Here is a 24,674-nt window from a genome sequence, read left to right on the forward strand (position 1 = left end):
TGACTTTGTAATAATGCCGCTTGGGGTGTGTGTGTGAAAGCCCTAATAAGCAGGCATATACAAAGAATGAAGGCTACTGCTAAGCTTGTAAGCCGCCCTGAGTCTTCGGAGAAGGGCGGGATATAAATGGAATTAAAATAAAAATAAATAAATAAAATAAATGAAATCAGGACTTACATCTACAATCATGAAATCCAGCCAGCACCAGGCATTGGTGAAATAGGCTTGAAAGCCGTAAGCCACCCACTTCAGAAGCATTTCTAGAATAAAGATGTAGGTGAAGACCTTGTCTGCGTATTCCAGTACGATCTTGATAGTTTTGCGCTGCTCAATATATATGTCTTCGAAAGCCTATGAATTAAAATACTACTACAAGTAAGGTCATAAAGGCAAAAGATTAAAGATGTAAGAGGGAAAAAAAGAGAGAGGAAGGAGGAAGGAAGGAAGGAAGGAAGGAAGGAAGGAAGGAAGGAAGGAAGGAAGGAAGGAAGGAAGGAAGGAAGGAAAATAAAAAAGAAAACACCTCCGTCCATACTGTCTTAGATATTTCACAGATTTGTTTTGCATTAGTTTGTATCTCAATTATATTTTGGATAGTTGTATTTTGTTATTCCATCAGGAATATTTCTGGTGCTTTTTAAAATAGCACAATGTTTACTACTTCATAGGCCCTACTTATGAATCACACTTATTTGCCCCATTATAAAATAGTTCCCTATATTTCAAAGTCAACAGGATAACCCTTTTTGCCCCAGTTGCTTTGGGGCCTTCCCATCTTTGTTGCCATTTACCTACTCTTATCTGTCTATCCGGCTTGTTTCTTTTCTATCTCGCCTCCTCTAATGTAATAACTCATTCCTCTCATTCTCCCCTACCCATCTTAACAATCAGTAATAAAGAGATTTCTTTTGCACACTTGTTTCTATTTCTATTTTTTTTTTAAAAAAAAAAATCAGTATGGTTACAGGTTTATAATGTTGGCCAAACAGGTACGTTACTGAAAAAGTGTTTGCCACTCCATAAATTTTTAAGGGGGAAAAAAAAAAACAACTTTTCCCCTTAAGGTGGGGGATTCAAGGTTATTCTATTTTTCCCTTCCATCTTTGCATTAAGAAAAGGGTTCTTTTTCTGCGTTTTCTTGAATAGCAGCGTGGTGGTGGTATGTGTTAATAGTCATATTGTGTTCTGTCACGCTGCCGCGAGGTCCTCGAGTATACACTGATCAGGACACAAAGAGCAGGTATGCATAAGTGTCGTTGTCTGCATGTCACCACAGTCGCAAAGGGCAGAAGCCACCGAAGAGCTCCATTTGTAGAGTGCCTCTGGATCTTCTTGTACCCGTGCAACGATTTTTATGCTTGCCAGCTTTCGTCAGACCCAGGTGCCAGTTCCTCTGTTGGCTCCGTCTAGTGCTTGTTCTTTGTAGCTTTCCCTAGATCCACTCTGCTTTCAAATTCTGTCGACCCAAGGAAGCTTTTCCTGGATTTTAATCTCTGATGAACTGCTTGTAGGCCATAAAGAGGGTGTGGTCTAGTTACGGATGATTTAAGCTTCTCTCTGTATGCTGCTGCTTCTCTGTAAACGGCAGGCTGGGCAATGCCGGCTAAGTTGTAGATCTTATTTAGAGGGATAGGTTTAAGGCATCTGGTAATAATTCTGCTAGCTTCATTCAGAGCAACTTCTGCTTTCCCAGTGTGTGATGATTTATACCAGACTGGGCAGGCATATTCTGCCTGCCTACTGTAGAGCTATTGTCCTAGGTTTGGCACCCCAGGTGAAGCTCATTAATGAGCTCTACCTGGATCAGCCTATCGTATGCACTTAACAAACTGCCTTATATAAATGGCTATTATATACACGATGCAGAAATCCAAAGAGATGGGAGACAGTGTGGAAAAAGAACCAAAGTTTTCTGAAACTCTTCATTGCCCTCTGGTGGTTGAGAAGATTTTAAGCCCATATATAGCATTCTTATATCCCATATTTTACACACACACACACACACACACACACACACACACACACACACATATATATATATATATATATATATATATATATATGCAAAATCCCCATAGATGTCAAACTAATCATAATTGACATTTTATGTTCAATGTACCACAGCACAAACATTTTATATTTTCAGAATTGAACAGTGTTAAAGAGTCTGATCCCTTGCATTTATACATGTTTAAAATATTTGTGTCTTAAAAGAGCTTCCAGAAAGAATCTGTTCGAAATGAGGCAGGTTCTACCACATTCTTTCTAATCTATTCAACAACATCATGACAAAGAACTACTAGGACCTTGGTGACCTAGAGAAATTTTTTTAACCTCAGCCAGCTATTTTTAACAAAATGAAGCAAGGCAAAAATAAATGAGAAATAATAAAGCTGTAAGAGAAGAACATATGAAACATGTACAGGTATCATATGATTTCATATGTCTCTATATTACATAAATTAAATGAAAGGTTCTATTTGATGCTGAAGTGACCACTGATACTACCAGACAAGTTTTCCTCATAACCAGGATGTCACCATAAGCCTCTCCCTTCTTAGCGGTCACACACTCAATTTCATTTGTATAAATATCAAGGTTGCCCCTACAATTAGTTCATTTACTTAATTTCACAAGCAATAGAACTTGGAAGCATATATATGTGAAGTGATATGGAATGCTGTTGTACCACAAGCAACAGTTTTCCTAGATCACAGGTCCCCAACCTTTTGGGCACCAGGGACTGGTTCTGTGGAGAAAGTTTTTCTGTGGACTGGAGAGTGCGTGGTTTTGTGTGCTGACTGCATCCCATGGATGGGGCTTTGCTTATTTGTGCGGATCAGTTGCTGGCATGCCACGGCCTGATACCGGTCCACAGACTGGGGGTTGGGGACCCCTGTCCTAGATAACTTGATTATCCTACAACTGTTTCATTTCCAATTGGATATGGAATTCTTTCAACTTACCAAAGCACCACTGCTTAGAAGAATCATGAAGACAATGAAGGTTTCAAACCAATTGTGTTCCACTATCTTAAAGCAAGTTTTGCGAAGGTTCCACCAGCATTTGCCTTTCCCAGATTCTATATCGATCTGACAACATCTGAATTTCTGTACACAGCCTAGAAAACAGAATATTTGCATTAAACAAACTTACTGTAAGTCATAAAAAATAACCATTACCTATGATAACCTAAACTCTTTATAGAAACCTCTGCAAATTGTTTCCAGAATTGTGTTTAGCACATGGAAAGTGTGAGTTTCTATTAATTGACAAAATGGCAATTTAGCAAAAGTCTTAGCAAACAGAAGGGAAGGAGATGTTTTTTTTTCAGATTCCACTTCCTCTGCAAGTTCCTAGGCCACCTTCCCCGCTAATCTAATGTCCTTAACTCAGAGGTGTCCCAAACATGTCAAATGTTGAAACAGAGTCCTACAGTATTGTGATGACACAAGCTCTGCCCTTTAGGTATGTACCTTCTATAGCTGCCTACACACACAAAAGGGCAAAGCTAGTTTCACAACAGTACAGGGTGAGTTTCATCATTTTGACAACAGTAACATGTCTGCAGAAGTTCTGTCTGAACCCCAATGATTTGGAATAAATTTTTATTAGGTACAAGTAGGAGCCAAAGACACCAATGGGATTTGCTTTTTTACTACACTATTTCTGCTCATTAATTTCTGGAGTCTTTTCTTACATATTTTACATATTCTAAAGCCGTGGCTACAGCTTGTCAACACTCAACGTATGAATAAAAAGATGGAAGAAACAATACAATCCCCTTGATTACCTGGGTTGTCTTTGAGGGAAGAACATGATAAAAGTAATTTTCTGCTGTTTATCTTTAAATCAGCATTAGACTCACTTATCTCAGATTCACATATCCAATTAAATTTTATAAATTACTAGTACTAAATGCTGAATTTATTCAGCATGCATGATAGATTATTACATGGCACTGAATTTAGAGAGCTAGAAAGGTTGGTTCAGGTTTCTTCTAAGACATTCCTCCTAAAGATCTGGGGAATCTTTAAGAATCTACAGGGAAATAAGCAATCTTTTCAAATGTTCCCTGTGTGTGTGTGTGTGTGTGTGTGTGTGAGAGAGAGAGAGAGAGAGAGAGAGAGAGAGAGAGAGAGAGAGAGAGAGGGAGGGAGGGAGGGAGGTAAAGATAACAAGTCTAGTTGTTTGCTTTCTTGCCTGGAACATGTTTTACTTTTCCATTTGTAGGCATATTGCATTTTCCCAATACTCCAACTGCATTATTGATTGCAAATTATGAGGGATAAATGGCATGTATTTTCAGAAATAATAGTGTGAAGACTGAGGCTGGCAAGGCCAGAAAGCTAAGACCAGACAGGACTGTTATTAAATCATGGTACAAGTGCCCTCCATGTCCATAATTAAGAAACAAGCAACAAGAAGTTCATTATTATGTAAGGAAGGGAGAAAGATATATAAGATTTAAGATTTGCAGTTATGAATAAAAGATTTGATTCTGCAGCGGCTATATTCATTATTACAACTTCTTAAAACTGCATTAAGTAATTTAAGCCCCACTCTTCACAATTGCGCTTTTGGCTTCTAGAAACATGCCCCTCTACTTACACTGTCATTGTTACTACTACCTCTTCAGAGGCTGGTTATTTCTTTCTTACCCAGGTTAAACAAACAGTAACTAAATATATTTCTAAGGCAAGTTCCCATACCTTCTATACTTTTTTTATTGATTAAAACGCCCCACAATCTTTTTTGCATTCTATTTAATCACATAAAAAAATAAATCAATAGGAAACTTCTTCCTTTGCAGTCTCTAAACAGCAATCTACAATCACCACAATAAAGTTGGTCCCTTTGATACATACCATCAGTAAAACATGGTTTTGGTTGTGGTGGGCCTTTTGCTGCAGCATCAGATTCTTTGTCTCCAACAGATGCAAAAATAATTGTGCTACCTTCTGTAGAGCTACAAAGACTTGTTTTCTGCAAATAAAATCCCACAAGGCATTTTAAAGAAAACAATACTTATTCTGAATGGAAGTTATGCATGCAGTTGTGATGCTTTTCAGGGATAAGCAAACTTCAAACTTAAGAGGACCTACTCCTTTTCTACCACTCTTAGTGTTAGGCAACACAATATCAACAGTAGAGTCCTTCTAGGTTCAAGGACCGAAATGAACACCTAACATTAGAACCATCATTTAAAAAGAGACAACAAAGAATGTTATTCCTGCATCAAGTCAGAGGAATTATTGAGTCTGTCATCTGTACCACAGTAATTGTTTGGTTTGGCACAGCAACCAAACAGGACAGGTACAGACCTCAACACAGTTAGGACTGCAGAAAAAACAATCGCAACCAGCCTGCCTTCCATTAAGGATCTGTATACTGCATGAACCAGAAAGAGGGCTGAGAAAATAGCTACAGACCCCTCACATCCTGGACACGAACTATTTCAACTTCTCCCCTCAGGATGCTGCTGTAGAGCATTGCATGCCAAAGCAACCAGACATAAAGAAAGTCCTTCCCACCCCCATCCCCGCCGTGCCTTTGCTCTGCTGAACCCTTAATTCCCAGAGCATTGTCTCATTTCTCATCTTTTCATCATTCCTATTATCTTCTCCTGTTGGTTTCTTATGATTTGTCAACTGTTGTTTGTAACTTATGATTAATGACTGCAACTATGATTTATGACCTATGTCCTATTACTTGATGTTTATATGTACGCTGTGAGCTATGCACTGGAGACAAATTCCTTGCATGTCCAATCATACTTGGCCAATAAAAAATTCTATTCTATTCTATGAGTTATATGCAAAATAGTGAGTCAAGCAAGCAGCCATATGCTAAGAATTAGCACTCGGCATATTTCAGAAAATTATAAATGGTATTACAGCCAAGCTTCTAGAAAGCTATACTGGGTTTCCCTTCAAAGATTCCTTTCCAGTAACCTAATTGAGGAAAATGGAATGAGAAGTGTTTTACTTACAGTCAATTCTCATTTAGCAACAACAATGGGATCAACGATTCAGTCATTATGCAAAGCAGTCACTAAGTGAAAGCCTGACAGGGTTTACAATTTTTCTTCAGGTTTTTTTTTTTGCTTTGCAGATCTGAGAAGGGCATAAATGTGAGGATCGGTTGCTACGTTAGGTTTTTCATCACTGTTGCTAAACAAGGTTGTTGCTGAACAAGTACTACCCTGTATTTCAGTTGGACAATTAGAAGTCCAAAAGAAATTATCGCTGATCGATTGAAAAGTATCCAGGAGATATCAAGTCACCTTTGGCCTAACCATTGCATACCCAGTGTGGTATACTCGACTTTCCAGAGGGGAAATACCTAGAAACATCTACTATTTTTTCATAGGTATTATTTCTATAGCTCAGCATAATTTAATTATACTTCATGAAGATGAGAAGAAATATTCTAAAAAAGTGTTGGCATCAATCTGGAGAGAGTTGTGCTGTAGCCATCAGTAAATATTCCATTCTGTTACTTTTGTCAGTCACTATCCCTTTTAGAAAAAAACAAGTTATGTCTCAGTCAATTGTCTTGTTTTACGTTCAGCACTTTCTGTTATCTGCTGACACCTCATAAGAACTGGTAGTGATGGGAGCACCCCGATACTCCCATATTACACTCCTCCTACGTGAGCTGCATTGGCTACCGGTTGCCCTCCGGGTGATATTTAAGGTGTTGGTTCTTACCTTTAAAGCCCTACATGGCTTAGGCCCTGGATACTTGCAGGACCATCTGCTACCGGGAACGAATTCCCATCGCCCAGTACGCTCACACAGAGAAGGCCTCCTCAGGGTACCGTCGGCTAGACAATGTCGGCTTGCGACCCCCAGGGGAAGAGCCTTCTCTGTGGGAGCGCCAGCCCTGTGGAACCAGCTCCCCCCTGAGCTTCGGATGGCCCAAGATCTCCAGTCCTTTCGCCGCGGCCTCAAAACACTCCTTTTCCACCTGGCTGACCTAGACTGACAGGGATTTTAATTATGTTTACAACTCTAACTCTATTCTTTAATTTATTTCAAATTTTTATTTTTAATTTACTGTACAGAGACCTTTAAGTTCTGTTGTTGTTAGCCACCCTGAGTGCCCTCGGGAGATAGGGCGGGATATAAATCCCATAAATAAATAAATAAATAAACTAATGGTCGTTTCAGATTCCTACCTGAGCAAAGCTGGTGATAAAAATGGGCTGTCTTGTCTGCTATTCACACACTTACGTATTGTAATGTCACTTTGCCACTTCCTATCATTGAAACATTTTGTTTAATTGAAGATCACTTGAGCTAGGAAAAACAGTGCTAAAATACTGAACAAGTATCACAGATGATAAACCATTTTGTTTCCAATACAGCCAAGGCAACACTGAAATCTCTACAGTGAAAGATAACAAATAAATTGCATTCCAACAGCCCTTTGTTTTGCATTCTTTCTTGCGGAAGCACAAATGTGTTAATTTCTGCACATTTTAAAACTATTTGTTATTTTGGTACGCATATAAGATATAGATATCCAGATTGTTACTGGGGGGAAAAATTCAGACTGTGACTATACGGATTTGATATCTACCAATCTTGAAAACATCATCACATATGCAATGTGATTTAATGTGGCATTCTGGGTAAGTACAGAACTGATGCAAACTGGATAAACAATTGACCTATATGAATTTCCAAAATAAAGCAAATTAGTTTTGGTAATGGTGTTTTCCAATCTGTTGCAATGTTATTACCATAAAGTATAACATCAGAAATGAGTTCAGTGCTACACAGCTGGATGAATATAACGAATGATGAAAGCATATTTAAAACAATACAGGATCACTCATACCACTATTGGTGCAATCCAATTTCCTTTTTTAATTTGAAAGATACAAACTAAAATATATTTTATTCTTTAAAATAAAAATACACACAATTGTAAATTTATAGTGTTTTTCATTCAGTTCCCCCCCCCTTTTTTTTTAAAGGAAGGCCATGAGTACAAAGTGAATGAAAACAAAATATGTATTTATAACACAAGGCTATTTATCTGCCACAGCATGACTGGGCTGCATTATCCAACCCATGCAATGATATTTCACAAGGGAAAGTCTTTGTATCATCCTGCTATGTTGTCTTCCTTGAAACTGTCTTCCTATAATTACCGGGGTGAAACAAACTAGACTAGATATTCAAATATACCTTCTACAATCTCCTAATGAGAACCACTAGAGTTTTAACTTCTGTTTCACAGAGCTGACAAGGCTGCGTAAGCCTTGGGTTCTCTGAACTTTTGACAGCATTTGTCCTAATCACTGTTGGCTAGAACAAATTATGTCATAGGAACATTTTCTCCCATCTTGGCTGGGGAAGAATGCTATCGGAGATCTCCCAACTCTTGGGGAAAGCCTCAGCTGAACAAGGCAAAGATTTCTATGGCATTATTGATTTCAAAAACCAAAATGGGTGCTTGAACATGGAAGTGAGGAGACAATGGGGATGCCAATTTGGTCAATGCTTCTAGTTTCCCCCCCTGAACGATTCATTACAACAATCGCTCCTCTGTAACTGGGCAGGAATGCATATTATTTAATCTTCTGCTACTTTCTGAGGAAATGGAAACTTTCCCATTCAGATGACCAAAGAGCTGATAAACTGCCTGAGGGAAGACACTTGTATTCAGTTCCTTGTCTGTTACACAAAATGATTTATCTGTTATTGGAAAAACAGGCCATATAAGAATTGCGAAGTGCTAACAACAACGGGGCTATAAGGATTGTGTCTATGTTAAAATAATCATATATCTCTCTCCTTATTACTGTAGGCTGAGCTGTAATGTTTTTGCTTTCATCATTCTAATATGGACTTTTTTCTTACCAAATGTTACGAGAACGACTGGACATATTCTGAACTGGATTATAAAACAAAGGTAATAGAAAATGCTTACGTAGCTAGATACGTATATCATGCTAGATAATTTCAGATTATTTTTAATTGTTTAATAAATAGTTACTCCCATCTTCCTCTTTATCCTTCAACCTTAGCCCTTTTCTCAGTTCTTCAGCAGAACATCTGAGAACAGATCTGAATGGTGCCACAGCATTCCAGAGTAATGAAGTTCTCATTTCCACCGTTTTTCAACCTTCCCCATCCCAACTCTTCTTTCCTCATGATATTATTTTTTTCCTCATCTCACTGAGTCAGCTTCTCACTAGGCCTTGCCTTCCCCACTTTAAATTGAATATGATACCCTGCACATACATCCTGGAGCCTTCCATCCCTGCATCAGAAACAGAAAAGATTTGTGATTGACTATGGCAGCTTATATCACCAGATCATCAGTTGTAATAATCTCCCTGTTTGGTGGAGAAAGCCAGGAGCCAGGCCAGTTCTCGTTCTGGGGAGTAATAATAGTGAGGAACTGTGTCTATTTCCTGAACCCAGCGGAATCAGGAAAACCAATTTCTCAACATGAAAATACTATGAAATGGAGTTCATCAGGCCAGCAAGGAGAGTTCAAAAGCTAGAAGAGAAAGAAGAATTTAATGGTTCAACAAGAACTGTGAAAATGTGTTCTCCACCTTTTACACAAGTTTCTTGCTGTAGTGTAGTAGGAAAGCTACGGGAAGTGCGGAGAAAGGAAGAGGATTGGGGACGGGGAGGCCAAGCCAGGAGTGCAAGGACAAAGGAGAGGATGGGGAAAGGAAAAGGGAAGGGAAGGCAGCAGTGATTATAGAAATAATAGACGTGCTTGAGTGGCACCTCTGTAATGCCATAACATTTGCCAGATGAAGCTGGGGTGCTATAAGAGGCTATGCCTGATCTCTTAACAGGCTATCTACAGATTCTGAGTTATGCACCCAGAACTCTAATAAAACTTGTCTTTTTCTCTATGTGTAAAAACACTCAAATTATGATTGAACATGGAATTTACCTTAGGCACTTTTCAGGATAGGTTTACCTCCTAGTACCTATAGTTATAGTTGTAGTTATAGTTAGTCATACTTAGCGTAGTTTTATACTTATAGAAAGACCTGTTCTAATTGGACATAGTCAATTATTATTCATGTAGCAATCACGTTATAAATTTAACACAACCTTGATGGTTTATGGACAAAAACTTTAAATTAATCCGTACCATCAAAATCTGTATGTAATTTATTGTTTTCTACTCTATAAGGCTCAGCAAAAAACTTAACCTAAGCAAAAAAAAAGTCCATTGAAAATACTAGAAAGTTAAATATTACATAATTTTAACATTATGATATTCAATTAGGTTATGTTCAGTAGTTTATTTCCTATGGAGAAAACCACTGGATAAAATCAACGATTTTATTAAAATCAGAATTTCTTTTAAACCCAAGGCCTATCAGAAATGTATAATCCAAGACAAAGTAGATCCATAGACCATGCATTAAAATGCTATGTAACGATAGACATGGTGAATATTGGGCATTGATCATGCTGTAATGCAAGTCACATGACTCAAATACTAGATCAATTCATACACGTTTCTGTTCATTTGCAATGGATGAAAGTGGCAGATATATTGTAAATTATTAGCGTGCATGCCAGTCAAGTTTTATTCAACACTGAACATGTAGATTTGCTAAGACAACCTGTTCAAAAGAGATGACACATGATGATCTGCCTTGTTTAAAAGCACCAGATCCTGCTTGATTCTAGTCCTGTGAGAAATAAGAATGATAGGAAACAGGGTTGAAGAAACCAGTAATTGGTTTGTTTCTGTTTCAGTAAATGTGATGTGTATGTTTTCAAATATTTCTACAAAAATATTCAAAACAAAAACCTGTGAACAGTAAGCAAACATAGCAAGTAAATGAAAACTCAGTTTTAAAAAATACACAATATTGCTTGCTGTGGCTTCTGTATAAACCATGGCTGACTGAAGATGCCTGTGTGAATGAGCAGAGATGACAACTGCTGTGAAAAACTAAAAATGGACGAGTAGATGAGGCCTTCAAATCTCTCTGAAGAAGAGATAGAGAGATCACCTTGAGTGCTCTGAATGGCAACTTCCTTCCAGGAAACCATAAAATACAGATCTCCCACTGGTTTGAGCACCTGGAGCTGAGGGAAACAACATCTTTGCTGTCTTCAGCGGTGGAGCCTTTGGTAAGGACACTAAGTCAGCAGAACTTTCTATTTACATTTGGAAATGTTCAATTTAACCATTTTATGGACATTAGAGATCTTCAAAACAGGGAGCTTAATCTGTGACACCTGGTAAGTTTTATTTTCTTCTTTGGATTTAAGAAATTTTAAGCAGAGACTTAAAAATTTAAAATAACATACAAAAAACCAAAAGTAATGGCAAAAAGCAAAAAAAGAGAGGATGTTTATTTAAATAAATAAATAAATAAATAAACCAACAAAGTTTTAGATAGATGGGAGACCAGAGTGATTTGGAATATTGATTATTTTTGCTGGAAGATTTCAAAAATAAATATATAATTTATTCAATATACTTATGGAAAATGACTGAAATGGAACTAAACCTATATTAGGAATTGAGGCTTGATGAAGCCTACAAATGGACACTAGAGGGATCTAAAGGACCAGGCAGAAAAGAGTTAAAATGACTAAGCCAGTTATAATTTTATCTTTTAAGAAAGTTTTTGCAATATGGACTGAAATATTAATAACTAATACACAATAAGGATACAGACTTGAGTAGATATACTTTTAGAAAATACAGAGAAAAACTAAAAAAAAAACATTTACCTGACACAGACATTATAGAGTCAGGGCAAGCACGGAAGGCAATAAAATCAAGATTACCAAAACAGGAGTATCAAACGCAAATCAAAAAAATCTGGGCAGGAAAACAGCTGTGACAAGAAATCCTGGAAAATGCCTCTTTATGGGATTTACAAAGTAGGCTGGTCAAGCCTTTGAAGACTCCTTTTAAATCCAAAGAGTGATGAAACATCAAATCCTGAAATGCCATTGGAATGATTTAAAAGTCAAGATTTGCAGAGGAAAAAAGAGAATACAAAGTTGGGCTACTTGACCAGGCCTGGATAAGCTATTTATTTGATATTTCTGGCAAAAGTCCCTACTGGACTTTTTGCTGAATTAGGATTGAAAAGATGATGATTTCTAGATTGGGTTTACTTTCAAACGTTAGGCTATGGGGAGAAGATTTTTTTTTATTTGTAATTTTAAGAGAGGGTGAAAAGTTAATATACTAGCTTATGCTTGGTGTGATGAAGGTTGGAAACACTTCTTCATTATTGTCTTTGTTGCCTTTTTTCCTCTTCTTTTCTTTATTCAGTGGGTTAGGACGCTGAGCTTGTCGATCAGATGGTCGGCAGCTTGGTGGGTTGAATCCCGAGTGCCGTGTAGCAGAGTGCCTGTTACTCGTCCCAGCTTCTGCCAACCCAGCAGTTCAAAAGAACGTAAAAATGCAAGTAGAAAAATAGGGACCACTACGGTGGGAAGGTAACAGCGTTCCGTGAGCCTTTGGCGTCTAGTCATGCCGGCCACATGACCACGGAGACGTCCTTGGACAAGCGCTGGCTCTTCGGCTTTGAAACGGAGATGAGCACCGGCCCCTAGAGTCGGAAGCGACTAGCACACATGTGCGGGGGAACCTTTACCTTTTTTTATTCTGCACTTTCTGCACTTTTATTTTTCTTTCTTCTAGTTTAGTTTATATTCATTTTTACTAATGTTTATAACTTTTTTATAATCATACAGTAATAGAATTTTTTTAAAATATGCTTATATTTTCTGCAAAAGTAATTGGAAGATTCTATTATTTCTTCCTTTCTTCTTTATTTACTTTTTCTGCAGTTCATTAGCTTGTGTCAACTTTGACGTGGTTTGCAAAACTGAAATATTAAAAAAGTTTTACTATGTTTGTTAAAGACTTCAATAAAGTTATCAACCAAAAGGAATACTGGCTGCTGTGGAAACCTCCACAGAGCAATCCCAGAAAAATATCTGTTAGACCAAAACAAATTGATTCCAAATAGATGAATCTGTGCATTACACTTTTCTACAGGGCGGAAATTTTCCTCTTGAAAAATTGTTGTAGGATTAAGAAAAAAGAAAGTCAGCTATGCAACACTGGGATACTCCAGCAAACTCACACAGACACCGTGGGACATTAACTGCTTAATAAACAGAACAGGGGGAAATAGAAGAAGGAAATGTTAAGTATGACAGTTGCCTTGAGTTATTTATGAAAATAATAAAAGCAGGAAATGAATACATAAATACAATATGTTCATTATATGTAGGATAAGTCACTGCGGCCTTCAGCTCCCTTCTTTTCCTGTGCATCTCTGAAGTTGGATATTGAACTTTATACAGTATTATACAAACATTACATTCACTGCCTAATTTGCAGCCAATCTTATTTACAATAAGAAAAAGCAATAATGTGAATAAAATTTGATCTGAAGCCAAATTATTTCCATTAATCTAATAAAGTCTAAGTAAAGTTTGTCTATGTTTGTCCAAAGCTTCTGAACTTGGGGTAAAAAAAATATAAATTGTTAACCCACTGTTCTCTCGTACCTTATTCTCTGTCCCTTCCTCCCATAATCATGTTGGTATCAAGTGCCTTTTGTGACTGAAAGTGATTCAGCAGGAGAAGATGATGTACTAGAACATCAAGTGGCACTTGAACTACTTTGGAAATAAAGACTGTTTGTTAACAGACGTTTGGCAAGAACAGCTTACTAGATAGTTAGATAAAGAGAAAGGAGTTGGCAGGAAGAGGAAGAAACGGGGAATGCCGTTTTTGGCTCCCACCCTCATTAGTCTCATCTCTTACAGCATTCAGTGTTTGCCAACAGCTTATAAACAATGAAGACGCTTCCCTACTTGGAGGACAGGATACAATTTATATCCACAAATAGAGAAGTGAAGGTGAATAACATTCCATGCTCAGAATTCTTGGAGAATGAGGCAGGTCTACTTATAGAGAAAAAGACACCTGATATTTATTTATTTACTTGTATAATTTATTAGCCGCCCGCCTTTCTGCACTAGGGCGGAATCCTAGTTCCATTATCTAATTGTTAAGATTTGAAACTAAGTTTGGGGAAATTCAAGTTGAAATCCATCCTTAACCATGGAAGCTCACAGGGTGACATATAATTAGTCCCTATCCCTATTGTGAGGGAGAAAAGATATCTAGGTAGATCAGTTGAGTTCCTGAAGGAATATAAATCTAAATAGATAAAATATTAGACAACAGCTAAAATGACGATGATATTATTGCCTGATTATTATTGTACAGTAATTAGTGCGCGCGCAGATCCCTGCAGCCCCTGGAGGCTCCAAGCACTGTTTTTCATTATGCTGTTTTTGGTGCGGCATCTGTGTGCGCGTTTGCCTCACTGATTTCGGTGGCGCTTTGTGGGATGGTCTATCTCTATCCCCATTTGCAGCATGGCTGCTGTCCAATCGCCACACCACCTATCGGAAGGGTAGCGTCAGCTGCCAATGCAGCGGCAGGGAAGACGGAAGGCAATCCTGCCCACCAGATCAGCCTGGCTGGGGTGGGGTGGGAAACTGAATGGCACAAAAAACAGCGCTCAGAGCTTCCAGGAATCGCATGCACCCTTTGCAGTTGTCCTCCTGCAACATGCCACCTCTCCCTGTGTAAAGCAATTCGGCTTGCCCAGAGTCAGGTTGGCTGCTGCGGGAGGCTAATCCCACATGTAGGCCTTAGGAAAAAATAAGACCCCCCCCAAAAAAGCCCTAATGGGTCTTTTGGCCCTAAAATAAATATAAGACCCGAGGAAACATTATTTTTGGGGAAACATGGTAGTTCCTACTTCAAACACAACAGAATTTTATATTCATACATTTATTAAGTCAATACATAGCTCATTTCAGCATTTTGTTAAAGATATATCTCCTAGATATTTGGGCTGAAAAAATAACTCTAAAAGTTACGGAGGTTTCTATGAAAATTAATTATGAGAAGTCACCACAGACTTCAGATTATTATTATTATTATTTATTAAATTTATATACCGCCCTTCTCCCGGAGGACTCAGGGCGGTGAACAGGGCATATAAATAGAAATACAAAAGTTAAAAAAGGATTAAATAATTGCCCAATTAAAACATAAAGTGGTTTGCCTAGATTATACAAAGCCATAATCTTTTCCACATATACTTTTTGCCTATTAAAAATGTATATGACTTTTTAATGATTTAACTGCAATATATTTTGATTTCATACTAGTGATAAATCTTTTGAACACATAGATGGTGTCAGATTGTCTTGAATCATCCTGGAAGAATCACTTGCCTTACCAAAATATCATTTCTGAACTAAAAGTAATCTTCTAAGCCAAGTACCATTAGAGGTGTGAGTGACTGTGCTTCATTTGAGTTTTATTTTTGGGTCCTGTCACGTGTCCCTTTTTTAGAGGAAAAAAACCTACCAAAATGAGTCACCTTAATGAACCTAACTCAGCCATTGATTTGAAGTTTGTAGACAGCACTCAAGAACAGCATGTTGACAGAATTCTTCCATTTTTGGCATGGTGTGTGTCTTGCTCCACACAGCATCTCCTCCCTAACTTTCAATATTCCACTCAACTCTTTGCAAATATGTTAAATTTTAGGACATCTCTGAAACTCAACAATTTGCAGGTACATGTTAGGTGCCATTCTGTGAATGAAAGGACACATACCATGCATAGTTTTGTATTACATGGTGAAAAGATAATTAGGTTGTCACTGTTTAATGGTCACAAGTCAATACTAATATGTAGATTAAAATCAGTAATTTCAAAGAAATCCCAATTTACCAGATTTTAACACAACAGACTTCATATCGAGCAGACCAAATTTCTCCAGTTATTTATGTCATTTGTGTAATCGTATCATTAAACAAATGATACAAATGAAGTAAATTGCTGCAATGCTCTGCTTTTCAATTCTATTGGCCATGCATGCATGAACAGCTCCTCTCCCAATTAGTCCAATAAAAATAGATTTTACTTTATTGAAAAATTAAGCATACCTTTAAAAGCTAATGGCACTATGATATATACAGAAAAATAACTCAAGCATATAAAACAGTATTACTGTATAAAATAATGTCTTACTTCTTTGGTTTCTTCAAGTTCAGATATGCTGGTAAGTTCCTCTGTGTTGAAATGTTCAAAATCAGACTCTCCCACTGCTATTGGTACAGTCACAGTAAGATTTGGGTTATTTATGAATGACATGTGATCACTGTTGTCCATGCAGCTGGTAGTCATTATTCTAGACCTCTGATAACCAAAAGGTTGATTGATCTCCACTATGGTATGGTTGGGAATGCACTGATCTTTCTTAACATTTTGTTGATCAGCTTCACTTAATCCAGAAGTGTCCTTGCATCTTTGCAAAAAAACAATTTGCACAAATTCACACATCTTCCTCTTTACGTAATTTATTCCCCTCTGAATTCTTGATATAGCAATCTGTAGATTATTTGCTTCAGTTTCTTGCTCTGGAGCAGCAAGGCTGTCTGAACTGAAAGAACTCAATAATAATGCCAGGAAGAGGTTTAGCAGCTGGAGGATGGAGTAGGGAAATAAATTAATTAGATTTTTCCCCCCTCTCTAGTTAATAATTTTGACTTCTTGTTTTTTACTTTCTACCAATTGCATGCATTCACCTTTTAGTTTCTGATTATAATAAAAAACCCACCCAATTACTGACCCTAGGTTTTCAACTTTGGCAGACATAAAATTACATTGCATGATTGTGTGTGTGAGGGGGGGGCAGGGGGAGAGAAAAAGAGTCTTTAACCAGAATAGGAGGCTGATTCCATTAAAAAAAATTCTATAATAGAATGTAAGTTGGCTGGTTGATAACATCACATCAGCATTTGTTTTTGAAAATAAAATGGAATGGTATAGTGGTTGGAAAATAACAAATTAACTTGTAGAAAAAAAGCAAGGAAAATCTGTGTGATGAAAAGGACAGAAGGAACACAAATAAATAACTAAAATACAGACCTGCTAGGGTCCAAGCTAGATATGTTGGGAATTTATTTATTTATTTATTTATTTAATTATATTTATATACCGCCCTATTCCCTGAGGACTCAGGGCGGTTTACAGGGAATTAAAAATCCAAAATACAAAAATTAAGAACCAAATTAAAAAAATTAAATTAACCCTGTAGTCAGTTAAAAAAGAACCCCAAATTAAAAATTCCTCCTCAGTCTGGGCCCGAGAGCTCGAAGAGCCATGTCTTCAGGCCCCGGCGGAATGATCGGAGGTCGGGGGCAGTCCTCAGCTCCACCGGCAGCTGGTTCCAGAGGGCAGGCGCTCCCACCGAGAAGGCCCTATCCCTGGGTGTCACCCGCCGGCAATCTCTCACCGGCGGAACCCTGAGCAGACCCTCCCTGTGGGAGCGCACTGGGCGAAGGGCGTTTGATGCCGGCAGCAGGTGTTCCCTCAAATAACCCGGACCCAGGCCATGTAGGGCTTTATAGGTGATAACCAGCACCTTGAATTTCACCCGGAGGGCAACCGGAAGCCAATGCAGCTCGCGGAGTAGAGGTGTTACATGGGAGTATCGGGAAACCCCCATTACAACTCGCGCGGCCGCATTCTGCACCAGTTGAAGCCTCCGAGTGGTCTTCAAGGGCAGCCCCATGTAGAGAGCGTTACAGTAGTCCAAACGGGAGGTCACAAGCGCATGAGTGACTGTGCGTAGGGCGTCTCGGTCCAAATAGGGACGCAACTGGCGCACCAGGCGAACCTGTGCAAAAGCCCCCCTGGTCACGGCTCCTATATGATCTTCAAAATTGAGCCGTGAATCCAGGAGGACGCCCAAGTTGCGAGCCCTATCAACGGGGGGCAACACCTCACCCCCCCATCGTTAGAGGTGGAATAACATGGTTAACCCGAGACGCCAATATACACAGCCACTCAGTCTTGGCGGGATTGAGACGAAGCCTGTTTCTCCCCATCCAGACCTGAACCGCCTCCAGGCACCGGGACATCACGGAGAGGGCATCACTGGGTTGGTTCGGGGTGGAAAGAAAAAGTTGGGTATCATCAGCGTACTGGTGATACCCCACCCCAAAACCACGAATGATCTCACCCAGCGGCTTCATGTAGATGTTGAACAGGAGAGGCGAGAGAACCGACCCCTGAGGAACTCCACAAACGAGAGACCTCGGGGCGGATCTCTGCCCTCCTGTCAACACCGACTGCGAGCGGCCCCGGAGGTAGGAGGAGAACCACCGTAAAACGGTGCCTCCCACTCCCAACCCCCTGAGACGTCGCAGCAGGATACCATGGTCGATGGTATCAAAAGCCGCTGAGAGATCTAATAGGACCAGGACAGAGGAGCAGCCCCTGTCCCTAGCCCTCCAGAGATCATTCACCAGTGCGACCAATGCCGTCTCCGTGCTGTGTCCGGGCCTGAAGCCCGATTGGTACGGGTCCAGATAATCAGTTTCCTCCAGGAACATAGGGAGCTGATGCGCCACCACACTCTCAACAACCTTCGCCAGAAAGCGAAGGTTGGAGACTGGACGATAGTTGTTTAAAACAGCCGGGTCCAAAGCAGGCTTCTTGAGGAGGGGTCTCACCACCGCCTCCTTCAGGGCGGCAGGGAAGACACCCTCCTTCAAAGAAGCAGTTATTACTGCATGGAACCAGCCTCGTGTTCCCTCCCGAGCCGCATAAGCTAGCCAGGAGGGGCACGGATCCAACAAACAGGTGGTGGAGCTCAGTCTCCCCATGATCCTGTCCACATCATCAGGGGAAACAGGGTCGAACTCAGTCCAGATAACATGCTCAAGACCGCCTGATTCCTCCACATCAGACTCTGCCCAGTCAGAGTCCAGGCCGGTCCGGATCCGAGCGATTTTGTCCGCCAGATGATGACTAAACTCCTCGGCTCGTCCCTGCAAGGGATCCTCTCTCACCTCCTGGTTAAGGAGGGAGCGAGTCACCCTAAACAGGGCGGCCGGGCGATTATCTGCGGATGCGACAAGGGCGGCAAAGTAGTTAGACTTCGCCGTCCTTATCGCCGCAAGATAAGACCTTATAAAGGTTCTTAACTGCAATCGGTTGGATTCGGATCGGCTGGATCTCCAACCGCTCTCTAGACCTCGTCTCCGACGCTTCATCTCCCGGAGCTCCACAGAGAACCATGGGGCCCAACGGGATCTGCGCCGAATCAGAGGTCGCATGGGTACAACGCAGTCGAGTGCCCTGGTGGCAGCCGTTTCCCAGGCCTCCACCAGAGCATCAACTGGGCTGTGGGTAAGGGTGATAGGTATCGGCCCAAGCGCCTTCTGGAACCGGTCCGGGTCCATTAGGCGCCTGGGGCGGAACCACCTGGTCGGTTCCGCCGCCCAGCGGCGGGGGATGGCATGACGGAAAACCAGCCTCAGGAGGTAATGATCTGACCATGACAGGGGGGTGATAGATGGAGAACCCCCTCCCAGATCATCCAACCACTGTCCAGACAGGAACACCAGGTCGAGAGTATGATCCCCCTCGTGAGTAGGGCCCTCAATAACCTGGGTCAGGCCCATGGCTGTCATGGAAGCCATGAACTCCCGAGCTAACTCCGACGACCCCCCCAGTGATGGCAGGTTGAAGTCACCCAGGACTATAAGCCTGGGGAACTCCACCGCCAACCCCGAGAGGGTGTCGAGCAGCCCAGGCAGGGCTGTTGCCACACAGCTGGGCGCCAGGTATGTGAGCAACAAGCCCAACTGAACCCGAGGACCACATCTCAAGAGAAGGGATTCACTCCCGGCCATCTGGACAATGGTGGCCTCCCGGGGACACAAGGTCTCCCGAATAACCACTGCCACCCCACCACCCCTGCCCTGAGCCCGTGGCTGGTGCAGCACCCGGAAACCTGGCGGGCATAACTCGGTGAGAGGCACCCCTCCCTCCGAACCCAACCAAGTTTCCGTGATGCACGCTAGATCCGCACATTCCTCCTCGATCAGATCACGGATGAGGGGAGCTTTGTTAACTACGGATCTAGCGTTAAAATAGACCAACCTGAGCTCAGGGGCCTGATCACCCTCATCCCCGGGTAAGAGGGTGCTAACCGGAGGGTCGGAGCGCGCCACCGCTCGGAGATAGCGGGGGCGTGATCCCAGATGTTGATATGGCCCTCCGCGCAAACACCTGCTGCCATTCCCTATCGCCGTGGGGATTTGAAGCCCCACCCCCACATTCTCAGAACCAGCAGCCACCTCCCCAGACCCCGTCCCGTCAGGACCTCTAACAGGACCAGACTCCCATAGGTGACTTTTTGAACCAATGTAATTTCTAAAACATTTGCACACTTTCTTATCTGAGATCACAAGTTTCCCTTCCTCTTGAAATCAATTACATTAACTAACTTTATGTCTGTACTAAATTATGTCTGTACTGTACTGTAAACTGTTAAAACATAGTAAAGTAGTAATATTTTACTATGTTTTAACCAGGCAAGTAATAAAATATTCTGGCCTTGTTTATGAAGCCTATAAAGGTGTAAAATAAGATATTATAACCTTTATTATCATTTTTTACTGTGGGCACATTGGCACACATAACTTTATGTCTGTACTAAATTATGTCTGTACTGTAAACTGTTAAAACATAGTAAAGTAGTAATATTTTACTATGTTTTAACCAGGCAAGTAATAAAATATTCTGGCCTTGTTTATGAAGCCTATAAAGGTGTAAAATGAGATATTATAACATTTATTATCATTTTTTACTGTGGGCACATTGGCGCACATTAAAAATGAACATTTTATTGCTTGCTCTCAAAAGTGTACACATGCATGACACACATTTAAATATGCTATATACAACAAATGTATAAACTTACACCCTTATATAATTTAGTTACTTGAAACAGAAACAAGATTGCCCATCATATTTTTCCAATTACGATAGAGGAAATTGAAGGTGCAATATTTGAATTTGAGTTGCATAGACTTTTAAGTTTAGCATTATGTCATAATCAACACTGTACCCATCACAGCACTTTAAGGCTCTGACAGCTATCTAAAGTTGCAGAAGATATCATCATAAACAACCACCTCAGTGATTTTTAAACATCTATCTGCCTATATAACGGGCACGGAATATCTGTGGTACTAGTATATTATCCATCATATAATTTGAAACAGGAAACAGCTCTACCTCCCTGAGATACAGTCACTAAAGTATTTGGCTGGTGTTGTAAATTCTGAATGCTTTTTTCAATAGTCTTAAAAAACTGGTAAAATTGAAATTAAACTACACTAAAAGGTTTTAATTAAATGACTACCTGAAATAGCCTAGAGGTGAGAACTTGGGATAGATGGAGAACTGCAGAAGCATAATTATACACACATATAGGTATATGCTCTAATCCTTCTTAAAGAAGTTAAGTGTCTTTAATGAGAAAATATTGATGCTGCATGGTCACCGCAAGCTTTTGTACCCACTGCTCTATTAAAAAATTACATGTGCAGGAGACCTTTGACACCGACTATTTCCTTTTTCACCTATTCTCTGGTGGGCATGCATTTCTTTATCTATGCCACCAACCATCATCATAGATCAAGAGAATAAACCATAAAAAGCCAGACATGAAAGAGTTTTCTACTTCTAGGGCAGGGGTGTCAAACTGCTGGCCTAGGGGCCAGATGCGTCATGGCGAAACTGCGGCCACCCCATTGCCGGCAATGGAAAAAAATTCACGATACATCACGACACGTCACGTGACATTGAGAGTTTGACACCCCTGTTCTAGGGTATTTTACTAATTTGGAGCACATGCAGACATTGTGCTGCACAACGGGTCTCAACTGGTTACAGTGAGTCTCCCAAAATTTACATCAAATGGAATCTTGATGTTTTAGAAGAAAATCTGATGTTTTGGAAGATTTGAAGCTAACATTAAGATATAAAAGATTCATTATACCAACAGGGTGGGGAAAATACTGGGATCCCTGAAATTCCTTGTAACTTTCTGATTATACAAAAGATATTTTAAAAGAGTACTCTTAGTAGCTCCCATGGAATCTAAATTTTGGTGGGAATGTGTGACAGCAGTTTTCTGAACAAAACTAATTAACTGACCTCATCAGCAGTAAGAGCTGTACAGTATCAGACAACAGTAGAAACAATCCTATCACAGCTGTATACAATAGTGTCTACAAATACTTACCACTAGTTCCAAAGGTGCTTTTCAAAAGGCAACTACTTTCTTTTTTTTTTCTTCAAGATTGGTTTTGCAGTTCTGAAGAAGCTTTTTGGATGAGAAGCAAAATGTCTTCAATGAAAAAACAAAAAAGCCCCTCATCCTTTGGAAAGGACCTTTGGGACAACCGTGAGCTGAATAACAGAGAATCTCCATAGATACTTACCACCAGGTTTCCAATCACCATCACCATCATGAAGACTGTCAGGCAAAGGGCTTGACCTGCAACCTCCATACAGTCCCACATGGTTTCTATCCATTCTCCACAAAGAACTCGGAACACGATCAAGAATGAGTGGAAAAAGTCATTCATGTGCCAGCGTGGGAGTGTGCAGTCTTCTGAAATTTTGCATTTACAACTGTCATAGTTTTTACCAAACAGCTGCATACCAACCACAGCAAATATGAAGACAATGATAGCTAGCACCAAGGTCAAGTTTCCTAAAGCTCCAACCGAGTTCCCAATGATCTTTATTAGCATGTTTAGAGTTGGCCAAGACTTTGCCAGTTTGAACACTCGAAGCTGAAAACAGTAACGAAGAATTTGTATGTAAGAGAAATTTACATAATTTATATAAATGAGGAATTGGTACAGGCTGGCTAAAATGCACCAGGACATACTATTAGCTGTAAACTTGTAGCCTGTGAATTATTTTCACTCCTCCGATACCTATTTATAACACCGCAAACCCTCTCAGATTGCAAAGCTGTCAATTTTCAGCAGTGGGTTTTTGTTGTTGTTATTGTCTCTCTTAAAATTCTCCAATCTATTTTTTAAAAGTGACAAATACAGAACTCTGCTTCTATGTCACCATAAAAGTGAACCCCATTTCACCAAACTAAACTCAAAATAAAGAAAAAATTCCAAATTGGGGGGAAAAAAACCCAGTGTGCCCTGCTCTACTTAAATAAGTTACATACTGAACAACGGGCTTTAGTTACAGCTCTGAAAACACAGACTTCTTTAACACATGTTCATGTTTCAGTTTTCATTAGGGTCCTTGCTTTTTTGATTGTTGATGTGCAACTGATTGCTAGCACAAACCGAGAAAACATATTAATGGCTTTAAAAAAGAAAAAAACACACCAAACCATCCAATATTCTTTCTTTACCGGTCACAATTTTTGGAGGGAAAACAAAGGCCTCATCCCAAGACCTTTCTCACACGGCATCAAAATGGATGTTAAACCTTTTGCTGAGGATATGCCCTCATCAAGGAACCTCCATTGTACAACCAGCCCGGCTGCTGAATCAAGGCTGAATCCAGATCAAGATGATCCATCAGGATTCCTCTGGGAAACACATCATCTCCCTTGCAGGGTCACTTGAAGGACCACTGCAGTAGAGCCCCTCCCATTTGGTCATGGGGTTTGCCGTCTCCATCACAATTTATGCTTTGGCTGTTGGAGACAACAGAATGTCCCAACAACCCTACCAAGTTTCTAGTAGCAATTTCAGAAAGTTGCCATTACTTCCATTATCCTCAGCTGCTGCTGGCCATAAGAGCAGGAAATCTGAGATAGAAAGGAATGTTTCAACCTCTCTGCTTCTCCCGTCTGGCTTCTGGTCCTTACCTCTTGTGCTTCTCCCTAGCATCACAAACCACTGTCCTGTCATGCGAATGTAGCAACTTTTCTAGCTTTGTTTTGGAGGCAGCTTATGAACGCTTTGGGGACAATGAACGGGTATGTTTTCTTTCCGTCTCAAGGGTGAGAGGAAAACACATAGCTCTCTCTTTCCCTCTCTCTCTCCCCCCCTCCCTCTCCACGTTTGTGTATAGGAAAAAGCCATAAACGTAGAAGCTTTACATTTGAAGGGGCTTGCTACCAACCATTCTGAATGCTTGTGAAATCCAGGCTGTAAGCAATTCCAGAATGGCCTAGAAATTTCTGATTCCTCAGGGATCCTGAGTTCTTTCCAGGAAAGAGCCTTGGTGGAGCAGTGGGCTAATGCCTCCTTAAGTAACACCAGCTGCCTGCAATTAGTGCAGGTTTGAGTCCCACCAGGCTCAAGGTTGACTCAGCCTTCCATCCTTCCGAGGTAGGTAAAATGAGGACCCAGATTGTTGGGGGCAATAAGCTGACTTTGTAATAATGCCGCTTGGGGGGGAGGGCAAAAGCTCTAATAAGCAGGCATATACATAGAATGAAGGCTATTGCTAAGCACATTGATTTGTGCTTTAAATTGTAAGCCACCCTGAGTCTTCGGAGAAGGGCGGGATATAAATGGGATTAAAAATAAAATAAAATACAAAGCTTATTCTGCTTCCTTTTAATCTGCCCTTCCTATACCAAACACTTGCCTATCACAGAGATTACTTATGTTCTGTGTAGTTATATCCTATGTAGGTAGATGCTATTAATGTTGGAAACAGAATAGCCATCTCTCTCAACTTTAGGTATTCCACACAGGTTTTCTATTCTAGTAAGCATGGCTAAAATGCTTCCTTTGGAGAAAACTGCT

General features: G+C 40.3%; 1 protein-coding gene across 1 annotated transcript in view; it reads right to left on the reverse strand.

Annotated features, from left to right (window-relative positions):
* Window positions 1–24,674, reverse strand: part of LOC310632510 (sodium channel protein type 2 subunit alpha-like) — a gene marked incomplete at both ends in the record, with an annotated part of 64,215 nt that overhangs the window by 17,019 nt on the left and 22,522 nt on the right. The window contains 5 exons of the mRNA XM_083349740.1: window positions 178–351; window positions 2,967–3,121; window positions 4,869–4,986; window positions 16,102–16,554; window positions 22,377–22,733. Coding sequence (XP_083205866.1) covers window positions 178–351; window positions 2,967–3,121; window positions 4,869–4,986; window positions 16,102–16,554; window positions 22,377–22,733 — 1,257 coding nt within the window. The remainder of the gene's footprint in view (window positions 1–177; window positions 352–2,966; window positions 3,122–4,868; window positions 4,987–16,101; window positions 16,555–22,376; window positions 22,734–24,674) is intronic.

Source organism: Vipera ursinii (assembly GCF_947247035.1).
Source record: "Vipera ursinii genome assembly, chromosome: 1".
Lineage (NCBI taxonomy): Eukaryota > Metazoa > Chordata > Lepidosauria > Squamata > Viperidae > Vipera > Vipera ursinii.